The following is a 19,938-nucleotide window of genomic DNA, read 5'->3' on the forward strand; positions in this document are numbered from 1 at the left end:
CCATCTGTACGGTGTGCTACAAGTTCTCACCACCATGAGAATCCACTGGGGTACCATGGAAAAGACTTGGGGAGAGCCTCACGATCCAGGGACTGCCATTACTTTAATTCCCATCATCAGTTGCCACGGGCCTCCTGCTTCCTCGCACACCATGGGCACCCTCTCTCCACTTCGTGCCCCACCACCCCACATTTCCTTATTCCTGGAGCCTCATGTCTGAAGCCCTGCTACCCTTGGTCTCTTTCTTTTTTCCATCCTGGGCTTCCAGCTCAGTCTTGGGGCCAAAGAGGAAGCCAATCCCGTGGTGGTCCATACCCAGTGGATCTTGGACTTCAATCTCAGGCCCTGGCCCACTCAATGAGATGGTGACCTCCTTCAGGCTGGGGTCAAAGGGGAGCTTCCATGTGTGCTCCCCCTCCTCCTCGTGGTCTGTGGACAGCAGGTGCACCTTGGAGGCCTGGATCGCCGACTCCACCCACTTCAGCACCTGGAGGCAAGTATGAGGAGCTGATGCCAGCAGGTGCCCACACTGCCTTCCCCCTCCCATGGATTTTAGGCAGCACACCAACTTTCCAGGTTGCCCAAGGCCACCCCACTGCCCCATGTCCAACACCAGGCCCGATTCACACATGTGACCCTCCTGGCTTCTATAGGCTCCAAGCTGTGAAGCCTGAATTCAGGCATTCGGAGGACTCAGCGCAGAAGGAGCAAGGGTGTGTCCCTCGGCTGGGAAGACTCTTCCCCACTTCTCCACCTGGCCTCCTTCCACAGCACCCATACTTCCTCCAGGTGCCTCTTACATACAATGAACCCTGGAGATCTGGAAACTCCCCCAGACTCATGTAGTTCATGACCGATTATCCCAGGGGCCTCCAACTGTTCTCCCACCAGGGCGCCACGTTTCCTAAGCAGGACCGAGAGGCACTGCCGCAAAGACTTCATGTCTCTTTCCAATCCACAGAAGGTGAGGAATTGCTGGATGGATTTTTGCAATGTTGAGAAATCCTAAATCCTTGGTTTCTATAATATTATCCATTCTAAAATCTTACATCCTTTGGACAAGTCCCACTGAGAATCCGATACAAGGTAAGGACGCTCTGCCTGGGATACCATCCTATCCCTTAGGTACACATTTAGGGTATGACTTTAGGAGGTTCCCAAACTCCCACAGAGATACTCCCCCTACGAAAACTGAGCACAGACTTATTTAGTTTCTCCAAATCCTGACCGTGGCCTTCAAGACCCTCTGTTCTATGGTCCTAGGCATCTATGCCAACCCAAGGTCACTGTGCCACTGCCTCTCCCTGCCTGCTACGCTGGACCCCACCCCTCCCACAGGCAGCCCCCACCCATACATGCCGTGCTTTTTGCAGGAACGCCCTGGCTCCTCATCAACCATCTCCTTGCTATTCTTCAGCTCACTGCTTGAAGAGGCCTCTCTAATCCTGAAAAGGCTCTGTTCCCTGATACATACTATTTCGCAGCAATCTGCACTCCAAAGGCTTCTCATCCCTACTGGCCTGGGAGCTCTGTGGGGGCAGAGACCTTCTGCTGCGCCCATGTGTGTCTCAGCCCTGAGCGCACAGAGTGGGTGCTCAGGAGGCATCTGCTGGCTGTGTTAGTTCAGTAGGACATGCATCTCCTGGGCAGAGCCATCAGGCTGGCCTTAAGTCCACTTCTCAGGCACCTCACTCCACATCCCTCCTTTCCCCAGCTCATGCCTCCTCCCCTGCAATAGCCAAGTCACCTAGATTCCAGCAAGGAAACCAAGAAAGAGGGAGAGGAAGGGGGCCCCTTCAAGTCTGAACCTTCTCTTTCCAGGCCAAGTTATCTCAAAGAGCGTCCATCCTGTGCAGACCCTAAAACTGAAACACAATGATCTCAACCGTAAAATTGATACCACAACCACAGAAAGAAAAGAAAAACTCCAAGTGAATTCTGAACCCAGTGGTTCAATTATCCTTTCTCAGTAGGAGGACAACAAGAACTATACAAAAAAGTCTTTAGTTAATAGATTTAATTTGGAAGAACTATCAGCATTGGGATTTTGAAACAATTTTATATATCTTGTTGGATATATAAAGCAAATAAGTAAAGATGTTAATATTTTCAGAATCGAGATTTTTTTTCTTATAAACAAATGTAAGAGAGAGCTGCAAGTATAAAATCAAATGAGCTAAGCAAAAGATTCACAATGTAAAATTTGAATTGGAAATATCAGTATAAGTTCTCCAGATAGAGATAGATGATAAATAGGTAGGTAGGTAGGTAGGTAGGTAGGTAGGTAGGTAGGTAGGTAGGTAGGTAGATAGATAGATAGATAGATAGATAGATAGATAGATAGATAGATAGATAGATAGAGCAATTGATCCAGAAGCAATGGTGGCCCAAATTCTTAATATCAATGATCATCACCAGTACCCAGATCTTGGTTTCTAAATACCTTTCCCCACTAGGGTTCCTTGGAGAAATGGCTAATTCCAGGTCTGGGGCAGGCAATTTATAAGGTGAGCCTGGGATGATGGGTTATTCCACAAAACAAAGAAGTTCTCAAAGACAAATAAGGACATATCAAAAGGACATAGGAACCAGCTTGAAGGAGCTCCCACTGACTAAATTTGGGACAACTTGAACCCAAAAGAGAATAATAACTGTACTCAATTGAAACACATTGAATAATATAATCCATGGGCACATAATGGTACTCAAAAAAGAGAAAGCAAAATTCAAAACAGTAAAACCTCCCCTGACACCACTGAAGTGACTCCTTAATTGAAGAGAAAGAATTAAGTGTGATTCCGTGCCTTTTCAGTAGAAATTGTACTTCAGAGAAACCAAATCGCTTTTGATGCATAAAAGTTCTTCTTGGAAGAATGCCCACTCATAAATGTGGGAGGAATGATGCAGTTAGGAAATCATCATTTTGCAGCCCCTAATGAAATAATCATTTCAGGCAAGAGTCCTCAGTGGATGCTAAAACTATTAGATGAAAGTTGATGGGAACTAGATGTCCACACGGAGCCAGAACATTACCCTACACTTGAGTCATAAAGGCAAAAACACGGCCCAACCATGCAGAGAGCTGGCTGTCGCTACCCTCACCCAGTCATCGAACTTATCATCAGTAATAATGGGATGCTCAGACACTATTTGCTTCCTGGTGTGATACAACAGAAGACACACTCAGCACCAACTAGGAAATATATATTCCTGCCAAAAAGTTCAGCCTTCATCAAATCAGGCCTTTGGACTCATCCAGTTTGGGGGAAACACAGGGGATTAAAAAAAAAGTTAATGACACCACGAGGAAATAATCAGAAGACTCTAGAACATGGGACAGGGTACGAATCCATGCCTCTTCAACAGCTTGGTGTCATAAAAAAAGAGCTGATGGCTTCAGACCAAAGAGGACTTAATAGACATAACAACCAAAGGAAACGCACAGCCCTTGATGAAATCCTGATTTGACGAAAACTGTGATCAAAGACAGTTTGAAGACAGGGAAATTTGAACATGGGTTGTGTATGGGATGATACTAGGAAACTCATTAATTTTATTAGATGATATTGTGGGTTATGTTGAAGACTACCTTTTTTCAGAAATCCATGCTGAATTATTTATGGATAAGGTGTCATGATTCAGCAAAAAGTATAAAGAGATAGATAAAGCAAGTCGAGCAGAAATGTAAACAATTGTTGAATCTAGTTGGTAGGTGTTTTCTTTTTACTTTTCTGTACCTTGGAAATTCTTCATAGTACTTTTTTATTAAAGTAAAGTCATTTAAAAATAACAAGTATGCAGCCGGGCACGGTAGCTCACGCCTGTAATCCCAGCACTTTGGGAGGCCAAGGCGGGCGGATCACCTGAGGTCAGGAGTTCGAGATCAGCCTGGCTAACACAGTGAAACCCCATCTCTACTAAAAATATAAAAATTAGCCAGGCATGGTGGCAGGCGCCCGTAATCCCAGCTACTTGGGAGGCTGAGGCAGGGGAATCGCTTGAACCCGGGAGGCAGAGTTTGCAGTGAGCTGAGATCGTGCCACTGCATTCCAGCCTGGGTGACAAGAGCAAAACTCCATCTCAAAAAAGAAAACCAAACAACAACAACAACAACAACAAAAAACAAGTATGCTGTGACTTTAATATACACCTGAACAATCACAGTGGTAACTGTTGCTTGCCAACTCCAAGCTACTGGAAACGTTTCCTGAAAAGCTGTCTGAAGAAGAAAGGCAAAGCCACATTCAGCCCCAAGTAGAAAAAGTTCTGTGATTGATTAGCAATGTCTGCCACGAATGTGGGTTTTGAAAGTGGTGTCTTGCATGCTACTTATTGGTCATTCTTGCTCTAAATATCATAGTCCTTCAGCTCTGCTTACCATGTGATCTTCTACAAAAGGGAAAGGAATCAAAAGAACTGGAAAATGAGAGTTTTTTGTTTTTTTTTCAGACTGAGCTAGAAGATATGTGCCTAGAAGCTTATGGCTAGATTTCAACTATCACATGATAAGAATTCTGTATTCTGAAAATGCATCTGTTTTTATCATTGGAGCTACTTCATTGTTGTGTCTTGCTTTGCTTTCTAAGTAATGTGTTTCTTGAAAAGGTCCCACCTGTCTTAGCCAAGGAATGAGGACAAGGTTCTTCGTCCATGTGGGGGTGGACAGAAGGGAGCAGCGGATGAGGACTCCCAGCTGGACAGACCCACAGAAGCTGGCCGAGCATGTGAGGCAACTCCCCCAACAGCAAAGAAGCAGGCCCGTGACCACCGTCCCCTTCCCCCGGGCCAGGCCTTGTCAGGGGTCAGGAGGGAAGCATCACTGAGCAAAGCACCAGTCAACAATTACCCAGAGGAGTGACACCCGCTACTGTGTCATAACTGCTGTTACAAGCTCGCTCTAGGATGTTCTGATGGAGGGAAGATGCTCGGCAATTCAGGCTACTGAACCACAGAGAAGGCTGGGACACAAGGCAGAAAGCCAGTGACCCACAGGATGGCCTGCCCTGTAAGCACAACCCAACTTGGGAGTTGGGGGGTTGACCCTCTTGCCCACAGCAGGGCCAGACCCCCTGTAGGGCCAGGCCTGGGGGCATTGCCTTCTAGACCTGTGGTGCCCCCAGGGTTCCGGCGCAGAGAGCCTTCATTAAGCCAGTTCAATGTTTAGCTGGCGAAGGCAATGGCTTCCAGATGTTAGAGGGGCTGGGGGGCCAGCGAGCCTGCGATGCACTGGGGCTCATCTCCGTCACCGATGGGGAAGGATCGAAAAATCTGGCACTGCTACCCTAGCCAGATGGCTGCTGCTCGGCCCTTCACAGCAGATAAATCATCCCCAAGGATCGTCCCAGAACACTTGACAGCCAGGGCGGCTGAGGAAGCAGGGAAAGAAAGCCAGGGGGTGAATGGGCCCCCGAGGCAGAGATGAGAACACTGAGGATGGGGCTGTGGGTCCCAGGCCCTGTGCCAGCAGGCTCACGGTGAAGTGACAGAGAAAGGACCCTAGTCTGGGGGTTTTGCCCCTTGCCAGCTGGGTACCCTGGGCACTCACTCGCCCTAGCAGAGAATCTTTTCCAGAGATAGTTCCTACTCTTCAGGGGGCATTGATGGAACTGAGGGGCATATCCTGGGCTCCACACTGAAGCACAGGGGGTGGGATGGCATTTAGCCATCTTACCAAGGGCTTCCCGTGCATGGCTTCCTCTCACCCTAGCTACCATCTCACCAGGTGGGGGCTCTCGTTAACCCAACTGCACACGAGAAGAAAGTGCGGCCCAGAGAGGCTGAGGACTGTGCTGGAGGTCACACTGCAGGTAAGTAGCAGGGCTGCAAGGCCTGAAGCCAGGCCTCTTGCCCTGGAGTCCAAGCCCTAACCACCTCCCCCTGCGAGGGGTCCAGGAGGAGGTCATCTCTGGGCCCCTGCTGATCAATTAATCAGAGTCACCTGGTCAGACGCTCCCCCAGCAGCTCCCCCTCACCGCCCCCATCTTCCGCCCACCCTTATTGGCTTAGAAGCACACCTCTCTCCTAGCAGATGCACAGAACCTGGCAAATTCACCCTTTGTGCCTGCTGGTGCTGAACATGGGAAGGCTCCCAGCCCACAGAACTGGCCGTGCTGAAACGTGTGTTGTGAGTTGTGGGGTGGGAGATGCAGAGGAGAGCAAGGGGCCCAATGTCCTCCCGGGAAAAAAAGATGGAGGGGCTTTCCCAGGCACAGGGGAGCTGCAGGACAGGCAGGTTTGCCCAGCTCTGCCACTTCCACCACCACCACTCTCGGGGCTGGTGACAGTGCGTTGGGCTGTGTGTCTGCCGGGGAACTTGGGGGAGGCTGCGCTGGCACAGCAGGTGCTTGGACTTATCTAAGATTTAATAAAAAATGCACAACTCTGGGGCAGGTTCAAGGGGCCACGTTGCCTGCCTCTGACATGATCCCCTGCCTGTTTAAGGATTGTAAAAGCTCCAAATTTCCCCTGCCAGGGAGAGATCCTCACCTTCTTTTAGTTACCCTGGAACCCCAAGGGGTGATCCAGGTACTAGTGAGGCCAACTTCACAATTGAAAAAAAGTGAAATGCGCCAAAGCAGTAAGCCCCAGCTGTGACTGATGGCCACCTCCGCACCAGCACTCAGAGCTGCACCTGGCCTGGGGCTCAGTAAACAAGGGGAAGAGAGTGCATGACGCCTCTTGGGCTGCACTGACGCCTCTTGGGCTGCACTGGATGTGCTCTGAAGAGGTAAAAGGATTAACGACACATGCACTGTTTGGAGCCTTTTGCAACTTCTGGGGAGTTCTCCCAGCTGGAGGCCCCTTGGCTAGGGTGAAGGCACCATTCATCTCTCCTGGGAGGGTGACCACAGCCCTGGCTGCCCAGCACCTTCCCAGGCTTGCCGAATGTCTGGGAACATCTGGAAGGGGCTAGGTCCAAGGCATTAAGCTAAAGAACGACAGAGCTCCATGTCCAGGAAGGAGAAGGATCCAGGCCCCTACCCAGAGGCAGCCAATTCTGGCCACTGGTGGTCCTACCGAGTCAGGCACGTGCTGCCCGGCCAGACTCTCAGAGGAGAAAGCTGGCACCACGGCCGGGAGTAGTGGACTTATCCAGGTTCCCAGGCTCAGGGAAGAGGCTTACGACAGCCCAGCCTCACACCTGGGCGAGTGGCCCCCATCAACCTGCCCAGCTGCCCTGTGTCTGATTTGCCCCTGGCAGCAACCCAGTTCCCATGCAATTGGCCAGATAGTTTTCCCCAAAAGCAAGAACCAACCCATCCTTCCACTGTGAAATGCCTCCCACCCTTGCTTGGGTGACTCGGTGCCAGGGTAGGCTGATATGCCAAAAACTGAAGCCTAAAGTGTCGCAGAGAACCACAAACGCCATCTGTCAACAGGGAGTTAAGGCACGCTAATCTAAACACATCCCTGGAGATAGCTCTCTACAGCTCATAAATATATACACACAAAACCCTCTCCCAGAGGCAACAAAGCAGGACTGGCTTGAGGCCACGACCAGGCCCGCCTCAGACACCCTGCCTCTCTCTCCTTCCTCTTACCAGGGACTTGGGCACCAGGGACCCTGTCCATTCACCAGCTATTTACTCAGCACCTGCTCCGAGCTGCGAAATGTAAAGTGCTGGGAAGGCCGTGGCCATCGGGACTCACAGTCCAGCCCCTGGAGACTTCACAGCCTAGTGACATTTAATAATCGCAGTTATAAAGTTACGATTATGCAAAGTAGCACGGGGAGCTGTGAGGGGCACAGAAGGAGACCTAATCTTTTTTTTTTTTTTTTTTTTTTTTTTTTAATATTATCAGATGGAGTTTCGCTCTTGTTGCCCAGGCTGGAGTGCAATGGCGTGATCTCGGCTCACTGCAACCTCCGCCTCCCAGGTTCAAGAGATGGGAGACTTAATCTAGAGAGGAAATCAAGGAGGGTCTCTGTGAGGAGGTGCGCTTAAGCCAAGACTGGGAAGGTGAGAAGGAGCCAGGGGAGGAAGAGCTGGAAGAACGGGCCGCACCAGCAAAGGTTCTGGGTGGGGAGGAACGTGGGACATTGGAGAGACAGCAGAGAAGCCAGCAGGGCAGCAACAAGTTTGGGCAAGGGGATCACAGGGGGACCAGAAAGGCAGAGGGGTCAGATAAGGGGCTGGATATTCTCCAGGGGACAAGCAGGAGGGACCTGGTTGTGAGGTGTGCCTGAGCGGGATCCAGTGGTGTGTGGGAGCCACTTGCGTAGGCTCAGGAAAGCTGAGTGTCAGCATCACTTCCCCACTCTGACTTGGAATCAGCCGAGGTGGGAGTATTTACACCATGGAAATGGGCGTGCTTGTCCTTCCCAGAGAAAGCATTGTTAATCATTTCCCAGTTGGCTCCTGGAAGGACCCTGTGCTCCTGGGAGGGGATGGGAGTGTGGGGTGGAGGGAACGCAGAGACAGCCCTGAACAGGATGATACCAGGGAGTCCTGAGGGGAGGAAGGACAGACCCCTGTCCAGCAGCAAGACTGGACGGCAGGCGCCTGCGGAACACTGGGCTCTGAGTGAACCCAGATCCCGGCACAGTAGCCCACACGGCAAGCCAGCCCCTCCCTGGCCAATGCCCAGCACCACCGCCTGAACCTGAGAGCTCCTGTGCTCCTCCAGCCACCCCAGCTTCCCTGACTCTGGGGAGACACTCAGAAGACGCCCCACACCCATACTTCTGCCACACTCTCTGGGGCCACCTTGTCAGCCTGGACCAACTGCTGAACTCAGGTCATCCCAAGAGGCTGCGTCAAGCCTCGGCCTCTTTACCTGCACAATTCTGCCTGGAAACACGGAAGCACCTGCCTTTGGGACAGGTGGAAGGGTTTGGCGAGATGAGATGATGTGGTGGTACCTGAGCACGGTGCTTCCTGTGCCTGCCACAGGCGTGCACCCAGCGCTGCTCAGCTATCTATATATCCCTGCATCTCTGGGGGATTGGTTGCCATTCAGCCACCTGGAGCCACAGGGATGGTCAATGTCCTCACCGTGCCCGAGTGACGGGCTCCAGGATGGTGCCTCCTCCCGGTGCTCACCTCTGTCACTTGCTGCTTGTCCAGGTGGAACACCTGCCCAGAGCTGGTGGCAGCGATCTCCTCATAGGCCAGGTAGCCAGGATGGGTGCGGTCGCCACAGTCCCCCGTCAGCACAAAGACCACCTGGAAGATGGACATGCAGCCTGCTCTCAACTTCCCTGGCCGGCTGCTTCAGGGGTGAGCAGCAGGACCTCGATCAGGGTGGAGTGACCTGGAGTAGGCCCTTTCCTCTGTCTGGCACATGTATAGAATGACACATGACACATGAATAGAAGGGAAAATAGAAGTACCCATCTCATGGGGATCAGGAGCTGATGCAGGATAAGTGCTAGGCACAGGGCCGGGAAAACAGTAGGCGTTCCATATTGGGTACTGCTATTGAGTCAACAACAAGAAGGGTGTGGAAGTCAATTCATCTCAGAGTGGCCCCTGGAGCCTGCAGAGTTAGAAGAACCTTGAAGAACCCAAGCAAGTTCTAGACGCGGCGGCAGAGAAGCAGTCCCGGCCCTTTGGATCTTGCCCAAGGATGCCAAAGAGCTGGCCCTTCTCCCTCCCTTGATCATGTCCCATCTCACAGCCCTCACTGCAAAAGCCAGAAGCAAGGGATCTGACAGGTCTTCCAAACCCTGAGACAATGGCAAATGGGACATGAATGGCAGGGACCAGGAGCAGAGGCGATGCCAGGAGGAAGATGGGTTGCCTGGACTTTGATGGGGATGAAAGGAGTAGGTGGTGTGTGCTCCATCAGGAACAAGCTGCACCAGGGAAGTGTGAACCCTGGCCCGGGCCTAGAGCATGACAGCACACTCACACTTCCTGGGCCAACTTGGTTCCGAGGCTCTGGCCATGCCTGGCAGAAGCTGGACCAAGGCTGTGGAAGAGAAGTGCCCAGCTCTCTCTCCAGGTGGTGGCTCAGGTGGCGTGAGAGACCCCAGCTTCCTCAGGACCCCCTGGGGGACCCCACTCAGGCCCCCAAAGCCGGCTCACCCACCTGTGATTGTTTGAGCTGCAGGAGACGCAGCAGCTCTTCCTTCTTGTGATAGTCTTTTGCGCGGGCATCCGAGAAGACGTAGATGAAGGAGCCGGGGTTGGCAACCTCCACGGCAGCCTTAATGGCCCCCACACTCATCTCCGGGCAGTCACCACCTCCCTGGAGGGCAGGGACGTGTCAGCAGCTGCCACCTGCCTCCTCTAGATGGGACCCACCCAGGGACACCTCCAAAACCATTGGGTGTTGGGAGTCACCTTGAACTGTCACCCACCCACCCAGTCACTTCCTTCCCAGGGATATGATATAACATCCAACCTGCTTTAACTGTAGACAAGCAGCATCATTCATTCATTCATTTATTCACCCATGCAAGAGTGACACGGGCCCACCCCCACGGAAGGCAGTCACTACACCAATAAGCCCAGCACCACGCCAAGTACTTCGAGTGGGCAAGGATGGAGGGGGCCATGGGAGCAGCTAACAGATGGCCTAAGGAAGCCACACATTTGCCCAGGAGGAGGGAGAGGTAGAGGCTGGGCAAGAGGGAGTCACTCGAAGCTACCTCCCCAAACCCTCTTGGTGGGACACAGAGTGGGACAGAGGGTCAGGGAACAGTGCCCACCTGCACATAGAGTTCTCTCAGCTCCCTCTGAAACACCGCAGGGTCCGCTGTGAGGGTCACTGGGCCAATATCTGTGGAGAAGAGAGAGGGATGCCCAGATGGGCTGGGACTCCTAGACACACAGCCCGGTGGGCTGGTTTGGCAGTGACACGAGGATGGATGCTCAGAGGAGCTGAGGCTGGCACACAAGATGGGGAGAGATTAGGAAGCAGCTCTCGGAGCTGCAGGATCAGACCAGGAAACGAGGTCAGACCACTCTGCCCTGTGCCCAGCGCCAAAGCAGAGACCGAGCTCCAGGGAAGCAGAGGTGAGGCAGAGGGCAAGCTCCAGCTCCTCCCCCCGGACAGCAGCACCCAACCTTTGGTCACCAAGACTCCCCTAAGAATCCCCACCTCCACCATCCCGCCGGCTGCCACTCCGTGGGGAAGGAATTCCAGGAAGACAAAGAAACGAGAAGCAAACAAACAATCCATTTTGGGACACACAGCAGCTCTCCAACACCAGCTGCTCAACAAGAGAAAAACCTTCCAGAAACGCCATCTATGTATGAGCTCATTTTAAAAAGAACAGCAATAAAAATGACAAAGATTGACTGCATTTGAGGTTGGCAAGGACGTGGAGCAACTGGAACTTTCATTCACTGCTTGTGGGAATGCAACACGGTTTAACCTCTTTGGAAGACAACGGAAGTTTCTGAAACGTTACACATGCACCTACCATGGGTCCAGCCATTCCACACCTAGGTATGTCCCCAAGAGAAATGAAAACACATGTTCACACAAAGGCTTGTACTCAAAGGTTCATAGCAGCTGTGTTCACAATAGTCCAACACTGGACATGAGCCAGATGTCCATCATCTGGTAGAGAGATAAACAAACTGGTAAATTCACAGAACCAGGTTGTCCTCAGCAATAAGACAGGACGACTACCGATACAGGCAACAACAGGGGTGCCTCCCACGTGAGAGAAGCCAGATGCAAAACAGCACACACAGTATGGTTCCATTTATAGTAAGTTCTGGAACAGTCAAAATTAATCTAAGGTGAAGAAAAACAGAACAGAGGTTGCCTGAGGAGCTTGACTTGGAAGGAACTGTCTGAGACAGAAACATTCTATATTGTGATAGGAGTGTGGGTTCCTCGGTGTATCATTTGTCAAAAGTGTGCAGCTAAGATCAGAGCATTTCAATGTATGTAAATTTACCCTGTAAGCAAAGCACTAGAACAAATGATCACTGAGTGGGGGTTGGGGGTGGGAGGAGGTACAGGCGAGACGAGAATGACGGGGCTGTTAAATATTTGGTGATGCTGGGTGATGGGTACATGGAGATTCATTGTTCTCTTCTACTTATGTTGTATATATTTGAAATGTTCTCTAATAGCTTTCTTTTTTTAAATAGCAGTAATGGAGATCCATGCCAACACAAGACAACATTACCAGTGCGGGACGGCAGGGCTGGGGTTATGGAGAGCCTTGTGGATAAGCGCACAATGGGCATTGTACAAGGTCGTGTGGACATTAGGTTTCTTAGGAAAATATTTGAGTCCTCGGTGAACTCTATGTATTTTATTTTATTTTATTTTATTTACTGAGATAGAGTCTCGCTTTGTCACCCAGGCTGCAGTATAGTGGCGTGATCTCGGCTCACTGTAATCTCCACCTCCCAGTTTCAAGCGATTCTCTTGCCTCAGCCCCCCAAGTAGCTGGGACCACAGTCATGTGCCACTGTGTCCAGCTGATTTTTGTATTTTTAGTAGAGACGGGGTTTCGCCATGTTGGCCAGGCTGGTATTGAACTCCTGACCTCAAGTGATCCACCTACCTCAGCCTCCCAAAGTGCTGAGATTACAGGTGTGAGCCACTGTGCCCAGCCTCAGTGAACTCTAATAACAGACTATTTTTAGTTCAGCAATTCTAAGTTCCATCGGTCTAAACAAACTTTCATTCTTAGCAACAAGTCGGCGGATATCAGTCTTTCTTAGAAAGGAAAGCCTGTAGAATTATCCAGCATGTCTCACAATGATCAAGGACGAGCTGACACCAGCTTTCCCTGGGGCCCCTGCCCCTCTGGCCTGTGTTTCTCCATCTCATCCCACCCTGCCCTCCCTCGCCTGCCCTGGCCATCCCCACCACGTCCTTTCCTCTGAACTCCACAGTAACGAATTCAGCCTGACTGCAGCAGCTCAGTCCTCAGCCTTGGAGCTCAGCCAGGTCTGATTGGAATCCTTCATTTATCCTTTTTGGGCTATGGGGCCTCTCAGGCAGCGCTCGCTTCACTGCGCCAAGCCTCAGTTTCTTCATCTGTAGAACGAGGCACGTAACAACACCATTTCTCCCGACCAAGAACCATCGCTGTGAGAATTCAGTGAAGCCAGGTAGCTAAACCCCTGGCACGGAGCTTAGCACGTAGCTTGGCATGGAGCAAAGGCTCAGCAAATGGGAAGAGGATGTGCTGACGTGAGCGTGCACTTGGCCAGGCTCCAGCGGGTGTTCTCACAAAGTGCAGTCAAAGACAGTCTTGCTTCAATATGAGGTCCTCAAATTCTACTTTGACTAAGAAGAGCAATCATTTTACTCAGTGCTGATTATTTCATTGTTAGGTAATCACACATGTTCATTGTAAAAAGAAATTAACATGACATGAATGATAAGGACAGTCACTAAATACCTTGTAAGCACCAGGCCATGTCCTGAGATACTTCCTGTGTATCAGCTCACTGAATTCCTCCTAGCACCTGGTAGGTCCAAGTCTTTTTTTTTTTAATTTTTTTTTGAGACGGAGTCTTGTTCTGTCACTCAGGCTGGAGCACAGTGGTGCAATCTCAGCTCACTGCAGCCTCCGCCTCCCGGGTTCAGGTGATTCTCCTGCCCCAGCCTAGTAGCTGGGACTATAGGTCCCTGCCACCACACCCAGCTGATTTTTGTATTTTTAGTAGAGACGGGATTTCACCATATTTGCCAGGCTGGTCTCAAACTCCTGACCTCAGGTGATCTGCCCGCCTCAGCCTCCCAAAGTGCTGTGATAACAGCAAGCATGAGCCACTGCGCCAGGCCTTTTTTTTTTCCTTTTGAGACGGAGTCTCACTCTATCACCCAGGCTGGAGTTCAGTGGCACGATCCTAGCTCACTGCAACCTCCAGTTCCCAGGCTCATGCGATTCTTGTGCCTCAGTCTCCCAAGTAGCTGGGATTACAGAAGTATACCACCACGCCTGGCTAATTTTGTTTGTATTTTTAGTAGAGACAGGGTGTCGCCATGTTGGCCAGGCTGGTCTCAAACTCTTGGCCTCATGTGATCCACCCACCTCGGTCTCTCAAAGTGCCAGGGTCCAAGTCTTACCCACATTTTTACAGAGGAGAATATGGAAGCCCAGAGACGGTAACTTGTCCAATGACCCACAGCCAATAAGTGGCAGTGCTGGGATATGAGCCCAGGTCTGGACAACCTCAAGAACAGAGCTGCTCTTAACTCCTGCTCTCAGGGAACTAGACATAGAAATTCCTGACAGGCAAAACCAAGCAAAACAAAAAAGGGAAGGGGCACAACTGCCTGTATTTTTTTTTTTTTTTTTTTTTTTTTTTTTTTTTTTGAGACAGAGTCTCGTTCTGTCACCCAGGCTGGAGTGCAGTGGCGCGATCTCTGCTCACTGCAACCTCCACCTCCTGACTTCAAGCCCTTCTCTTGCCTCAGCCTCCCAAGTAGCTGGGATTACAGGCGCCTGCCACCATGCCCAGCTAATTTTTGTATTTTTAGTAGAAATGGGATTTCACCATGTTGGCCAGGATGGTCTCGATCTCCTGACCTCGTGATCCACCAGCCTTGGGCTCTCAAAGTGCTGGGATTACAGGCGTGAGCCACTGCACCTGGCCAACTGGCTGTATTTATACCAACTAGAGATAATAATTTTCATTTTTGTGTATAATCTTCAATTTTTATATTCATATATTTAAATGTATACATATAACTTACAAAAATACATACTATTTTAAGCCGAATTTTTATTGAAGTATAAATAACATACTATTTCTAACCTGATTCTTTTCATTGAACAAATGTGAGCAAATTTCCAGAAAGTTGCTCAAACATCATTTCAATAGGAAGGATCCCCTGGACCAGAGAGCACTGGAAAGGATTTTAGGGTTGGCCTCTGTCTCAGTTTCCTATTGCTTCTGTGACAAATTACTGGAAACTTCATGCCTTAAAACAACACACAGTTATGGAAGCCAGCAGTCCTAAACCCAAGTGTCGGCAGGTCCGTGTTTCTCCTGGGGGTTCTAGGGGAGGATCAGTTTCCTTGCCTTTTCCAGCTGCTAGAGGCCTTGGATCATGGCTCCTTCCTCCATCTTCAGAGCAGCAGCAGGGTGTCTGTCTCTCTTCTGTGCTGCTGTTGTCACAGCTCCCTCTCTGACTCCCAGCTTCCTGCCTCCCTCTTACGAGTACCCTTGTGATTATAAAGGGCTCACCCAGATAATCCAGGACAATCTCCCATCTCGAGAGCCATGACTTTGTCACACCTGCAAAGTCCCTTTCACCATGACAGGTCACACATTTGCAGGTTCTATGTATTAGGATAGGCACATCTTTGGGAAGGTATCATTCTACCCTACCACGGCTTTCACCATTTTGTCTTCAGTAAGAATCAACTTCAGAAAAGCCAATTTGACTACAACCTATGTGCCAAACATAACAATGTTGAGGGCCAGGCGCAGTGGCTCATGCCCGCAATCTCAGCACTCTGGGAGGTTGAGGCAGGCGGATGACTCGAGGTCAGGAGTTCAAGACCAGCCTGGCCAACATGGTGAAACCTCATCTCTACTAAAAATACAAAAATTAGCTGGGCGTGGTGGCATATGCTTATAATCCTGGCTACTCAAAAGGCTGAGGCAGGAGAGTTGCTTGAACCTGGGAGGCAGTGACTGCAGGAAGCCGAGATTGTGACACTGCACTCCAGCCTGGGTGATAGAGCAAGACTCCATCTCAAAAAAACAAAACAACAATGTTGAGGACGGAGAGATCTGAAGACCCCCATCTTTTTAAAGATGTGGAAACTGAGGCCCCGAGAGAAGACAGCCCCTCCGTGTCAGGGGGAAGATCTGGGGCAAGAGTTGGCTGGACACATCACACAGGCAGTGACCCTATCTCTGTCATTCACCACGGCAGGCCTCATACCGAGCTCAGTGCCTGGCACACAGTAAGTGCTTAAATAAATATTGAATCAATACTGTCCAAAGGATGAATGAAAAACTTCTCAATGAATCCCATCCTGCTTGAGCAGCTCCAGGTCGGGACCCAGGTTCCACTTATCTTTACATTCCGTGCCCAACACAATGCCAGGCATTCAGTTAACACTCAACAAATACTGCTGAATGCCCGGCCCACCCGAGCCTCAGGCCCTCCCACCACAGGACGTTGCTGTCCTCGCCCAGAGAAACAGATCTGAAACAAGGCAGGAAACCAAACGCGGTTTCCTTGAACATGTGGAGAGATTGGCCACGCTCAGGGGGCACTGGCCAGATCAACAAAGGTGTCTGTGATTCCTCTGGACGTAGAGATCAGGCCCCAGCAAAGATGGAAAGCAAGAGCTTTTTGATGTCTGCCCCAAGCTATGAACAAAGAATTTTCTCAGGAGAATGCACATGCGCACACACACGACATGCACTCAGACACGTGCACATACACGCACGCACACACACAATCCCCATGCAATCTCTGAACAGACAATCCCCAAACCTGCCCTGGGAAGTAGGTCCTGCCGACCATTCCCATCATTCCCAGGGCAGGGCCATCTTCCGAGATAGTAAGAAAGGGAGGGGATGCGGAGGCTTACTCCCTATCTGTCCTCCTTGCTGCTCACCTACCGCCCTCCAACCTGCAGCTCCAGGCAACGAGACAGAGATGGATGCCTTCTTGTCATTAATGAAGGCTGGCTCATGGCTTCATTTGTCATCCCCGGGACCTGCTGCACCATTATCGATCACCATCCCGAAGCTTCCCCGGGACAGGGAGCTATTGGCAAGGGCGGCATTTCAAGCCCCATCTTCCAGCAGGATGGAGAGTGAGGCACCGGGACAAACAGGGCAGGATGCTTGGCTTGTCCCCATGGGGGCTCATCCATGAGAGGAGTCAACTGAGTCCCTTTTTTTTTTTTTTTTTTTTGAGACAGAGTCTCGCTCTGTCGCCCAGGCTGGAGTGCAGTGTCCGGATCTCAGCTCACTGCAAGTTCCGCCTCCCAGGTTTACGCCATTCTCCTGCCTCAGCCTCCCGAGTAGCTAGGACTACAGGCACCCACCACCTCACCCGGCTAGTTTTTTAATATCTTTTTAGTAGAGACGGGGTTTCACCGTGTCAGCCACGATGGTCTCGATCTCCTGACCTCGTGATCCGCCCGTCTCGGCCTCCCAAAGTGCTGGGATTACAGGCGTGAGCCACCGCGCCCGGCTCTGAGTCCCCTTTTTTTTTTTTTTTTTTAATACTTTTAAGTTTTAGGGTACATGTGCACAACGTGCAGGTTGGTTATCTCCCTCTTTCACCCTATCCAGGCAGGGCTGGCCCTGGACAAAAAGTCCCAAAAGCCTTAGGTCTTAACACGCTGCCCTTCCTAGCACAAAGTTGACGCTGCTGCTGCTGCTGCTGCTGCTGTTGATGACAATGAAAATGACGATAATATTGACAGTGATGATGTTGATGACGATACTGGTGTTGATGATACCAATGATGATGGTGGTGGCGGTGGTAATGGTAACAACTGCTTCTATGCAGTGAGCACTTCTTATTTTACAAGCTTTAGCTCAGTCCTATTAATGTCTCCCTGTTACAACTGAAGATGGGAACGTACAGAAACAATGCCCTTGGTGACAGTCCAACCACTGGTAATTGCTAGTTAATGTCTATACTAGTTTCCTGGAGCTGCTGTAACAAAGTACCACAAACTGGGTGGGTGGCTTAAAAACAGAAATTTCTTCTCTCGCTGTTCTAGAGGCTGGAAGTCCAAAATCCAGGGGTCAGCATTGCCGTGCTTGCTCTGAAAGCTGGGAGGAAGAATGTTCCCCGTGTGTTTCTCTTGGCTTCTGGTAATGCCAGCAGCTCTTGGTGCTCCTTGGCTTGCAGACACTTCAGTCTAATCTCTGCCTCCATCATCGCATGGCCTTCTCCCTGGGTGTCTGTCTCTTCTCTTCTTCTTATAACGACATCATTCATATTGGATTAAGGGCCCACTCTAAGGCAGTATGACCTCATCTTAGCTAATTACATCTGAGATGACCCTATTTGAAAATAGGGTCGCTGGGTGTGATGGCTCATGCCTGCAATCCCAGCACTTTGGGAGGCCGAGGTGGGTGGATCACCAGGTCAGGAGTTCGAGACCATCAACCTGACCAACGTGGTGAAACCCCGTCTCTACTAAAAATACAAAAATTAGCTGGGCCTGGTGGCGTGCGCCTGTAATCCCAGCTACTCGGGAGGCTGAGACAGGAGAATCACTTGAACCCAGAAGGCGGAGGTTGCAGGAGCTGAGATCGCGCCATTGCACTCCAGCCTGGGCAATAGAGTGAGACTCTGTCTCAAAAAAAAAAAAAGAAAAGAAAAAGAAAATAGGGTCTCAGTCCGGGTGAGGTGGCTCACACCTGTAATCCCAGCACTTTGGGAGGCTGAGGCAGGTGGATCACCTGAGGTTGGGAGTTTGAGACCAGCCTGACCAACATGGAGAAACCCCGTCTCTACTAAAATACAAAATTAGCCGGGCGTGGTGGTGCATGCCTGTAATCCCAGCTACTCGGGAGGCTGAGTCAGGAGAATCGCTTGAACCCGGGAGGTAGAGGTTGAGGTGAGCTGAGATTGCGCCATTGCACTCCAGCCTGGGCAACAAGAGCTTTCTTTTCAAAAAAGAAAAAAAAAAAAAAGAAAAGAAAAGAAAGGAAAATAGGGTCTCATTCTGCAGTCCCAGGAAGGACATGAATTTTGGAAGAACGCTTTTCAACGTTGTACAATGTCCAGATCCACAAATGTTTCATTCCAATGCCTGTTCCCTTTGCCACTGACTATACTGCCACCAAAAACAGTGATGATGGTGGTGGTGGTGATGATGACGATGGTGATGATGATGATGGTGGTGATGGTGATGTTACCATTGTTTTGATGTTTACTAAGCACCAAGTTTTGTTCTAAGCATTTGACATGCATTTGCTCATAAAAGTCTTACAACACCTATGAGGTCTACTATTTATTATCCCCATTTTGTAGATGAGAAAATGGAGGCTCAGGGAGGTAAAGTGAGCTGCCCAAGGAATTACAACTAGGAAGCAGTAGAAATGAGAGTCCATCTAGGTCAGTCTGATTCCAGTGCAAGCTGTCAACCACCCATGAGGCTGCAGACACTCAGAACTCATTCCCCAGACCCTTGTCTTGTGCCTGCAGAGGGACGGAGGTTCATGACTGAGGGTGGGCACTTGTCAAACAGCTGGGCAGATGTGGCGTGCAGTCCCTCCGAGCAGGCCTGCCGGCTGCAGGGATGATTAAACCCGTGACCTTGGCTCCACTCACGCCGCCTTCCAGCATATGAGCCCCAGAAGCCTGGCCTGGAACCACCACTCCACAGGCCGGGTTTTTTCCACTGGGCAAGAGGAGGGTGTGGGGCCAGCCCCATGAACTGTCTCAGACATGTGAGGAGCACGCATGGGTGGAACAGCCCAACCCCTCACCCACGGGGTGCCCCACCCCCTCGCCCAGCTTCATGTGTCCCAGTGGACACAGTCAAGGCTGCAGTCAGGCACTCAGAACCCAGTCTCAGAAATATCTCAGGCTGAGGCCTCTTCCTGGGGCCTGCCTTGCCCCTGCTTCTCTCTCCAAGTGGGGCTGGAATTTTGGAGCCAGCCCTGGATCCACATATCCCCGTCCTTCAGCTGCAGTGACCGCAGGCAGGTCCCGCACTCAGCCACCACCATCGTCAAACTGCCTCCCCTCCCCAGGGCTCAGCTATCCCATCACTAAAGGGCAGGGGTTGGAGAAAGTGATGTCAAGCCTGCTAGAATTCTGATAGCCCCTGAGCCAGTCTGGGCAAAGGTGATTCCCTTGAAGACACCTTCAAGGGACAGACACGATGGCAGAGCCAACTGGGTGGGTGGTTCTGTTCAAAGGGCCAAAATGGCTCCAGAATCTTTATCTGCCTCCTCTTCAGTGTCCAGGAGACCAGAAAGCAACTCTCCTCGGGACCTCCACCCCAGGGCCTCTCCCTGAACACCCGGAGATGGAACCCAGCTCCGCCCTGAGTGTCCCTGTCAGCTCCAC

General features: G+C 50.8%; 2 protein-coding genes across 2 annotated transcripts in view; one reads left to right on the forward strand and one right to left on the reverse strand.

Moving 5' to 3' along the window:
• The window catches only part of HMCN2 (hemicentin 2), a 174,071-nt gene that overhangs the window by 143,297 nt on the left and 10,836 nt on the right, over positions 1-19,938 (reverse strand). The window contains exons 2-5 of the mRNA XM_050760505.1: positions 10,658-10,728; positions 10,036-10,194; positions 9,045-9,167; positions 316-487 (exon numbers count right to left, since the gene is read on the reverse strand). Of these exons, the coding sequence (XP_050616462.1) occupies positions 316-487; positions 9,045-9,167; positions 10,036-10,194; positions 10,658-10,728 (525 nt within the window). The remainder of the gene's footprint in view (positions 1-315; positions 488-9,044; positions 9,168-10,035; positions 10,195-10,657; positions 10,729-19,938) is intronic.
• Positions 1-19,938, forward strand: part of C15H9orf78 (chromosome 15 C9orf78 homolog) — a 583,691-nt gene that overhangs the window by 101,013 nt on the left and 462,740 nt on the right. The window lies entirely within an intron of this gene.

This window comes from Macaca thibetana, chromosome 15 (assembly GCF_024542745.1).
Source record: "Macaca thibetana thibetana isolate TM-01 chromosome 15, ASM2454274v1, whole genome shotgun sequence".
Lineage (NCBI taxonomy): Eukaryota > Metazoa > Chordata > Mammalia > Primates > Cercopithecidae > Macaca > Macaca thibetana.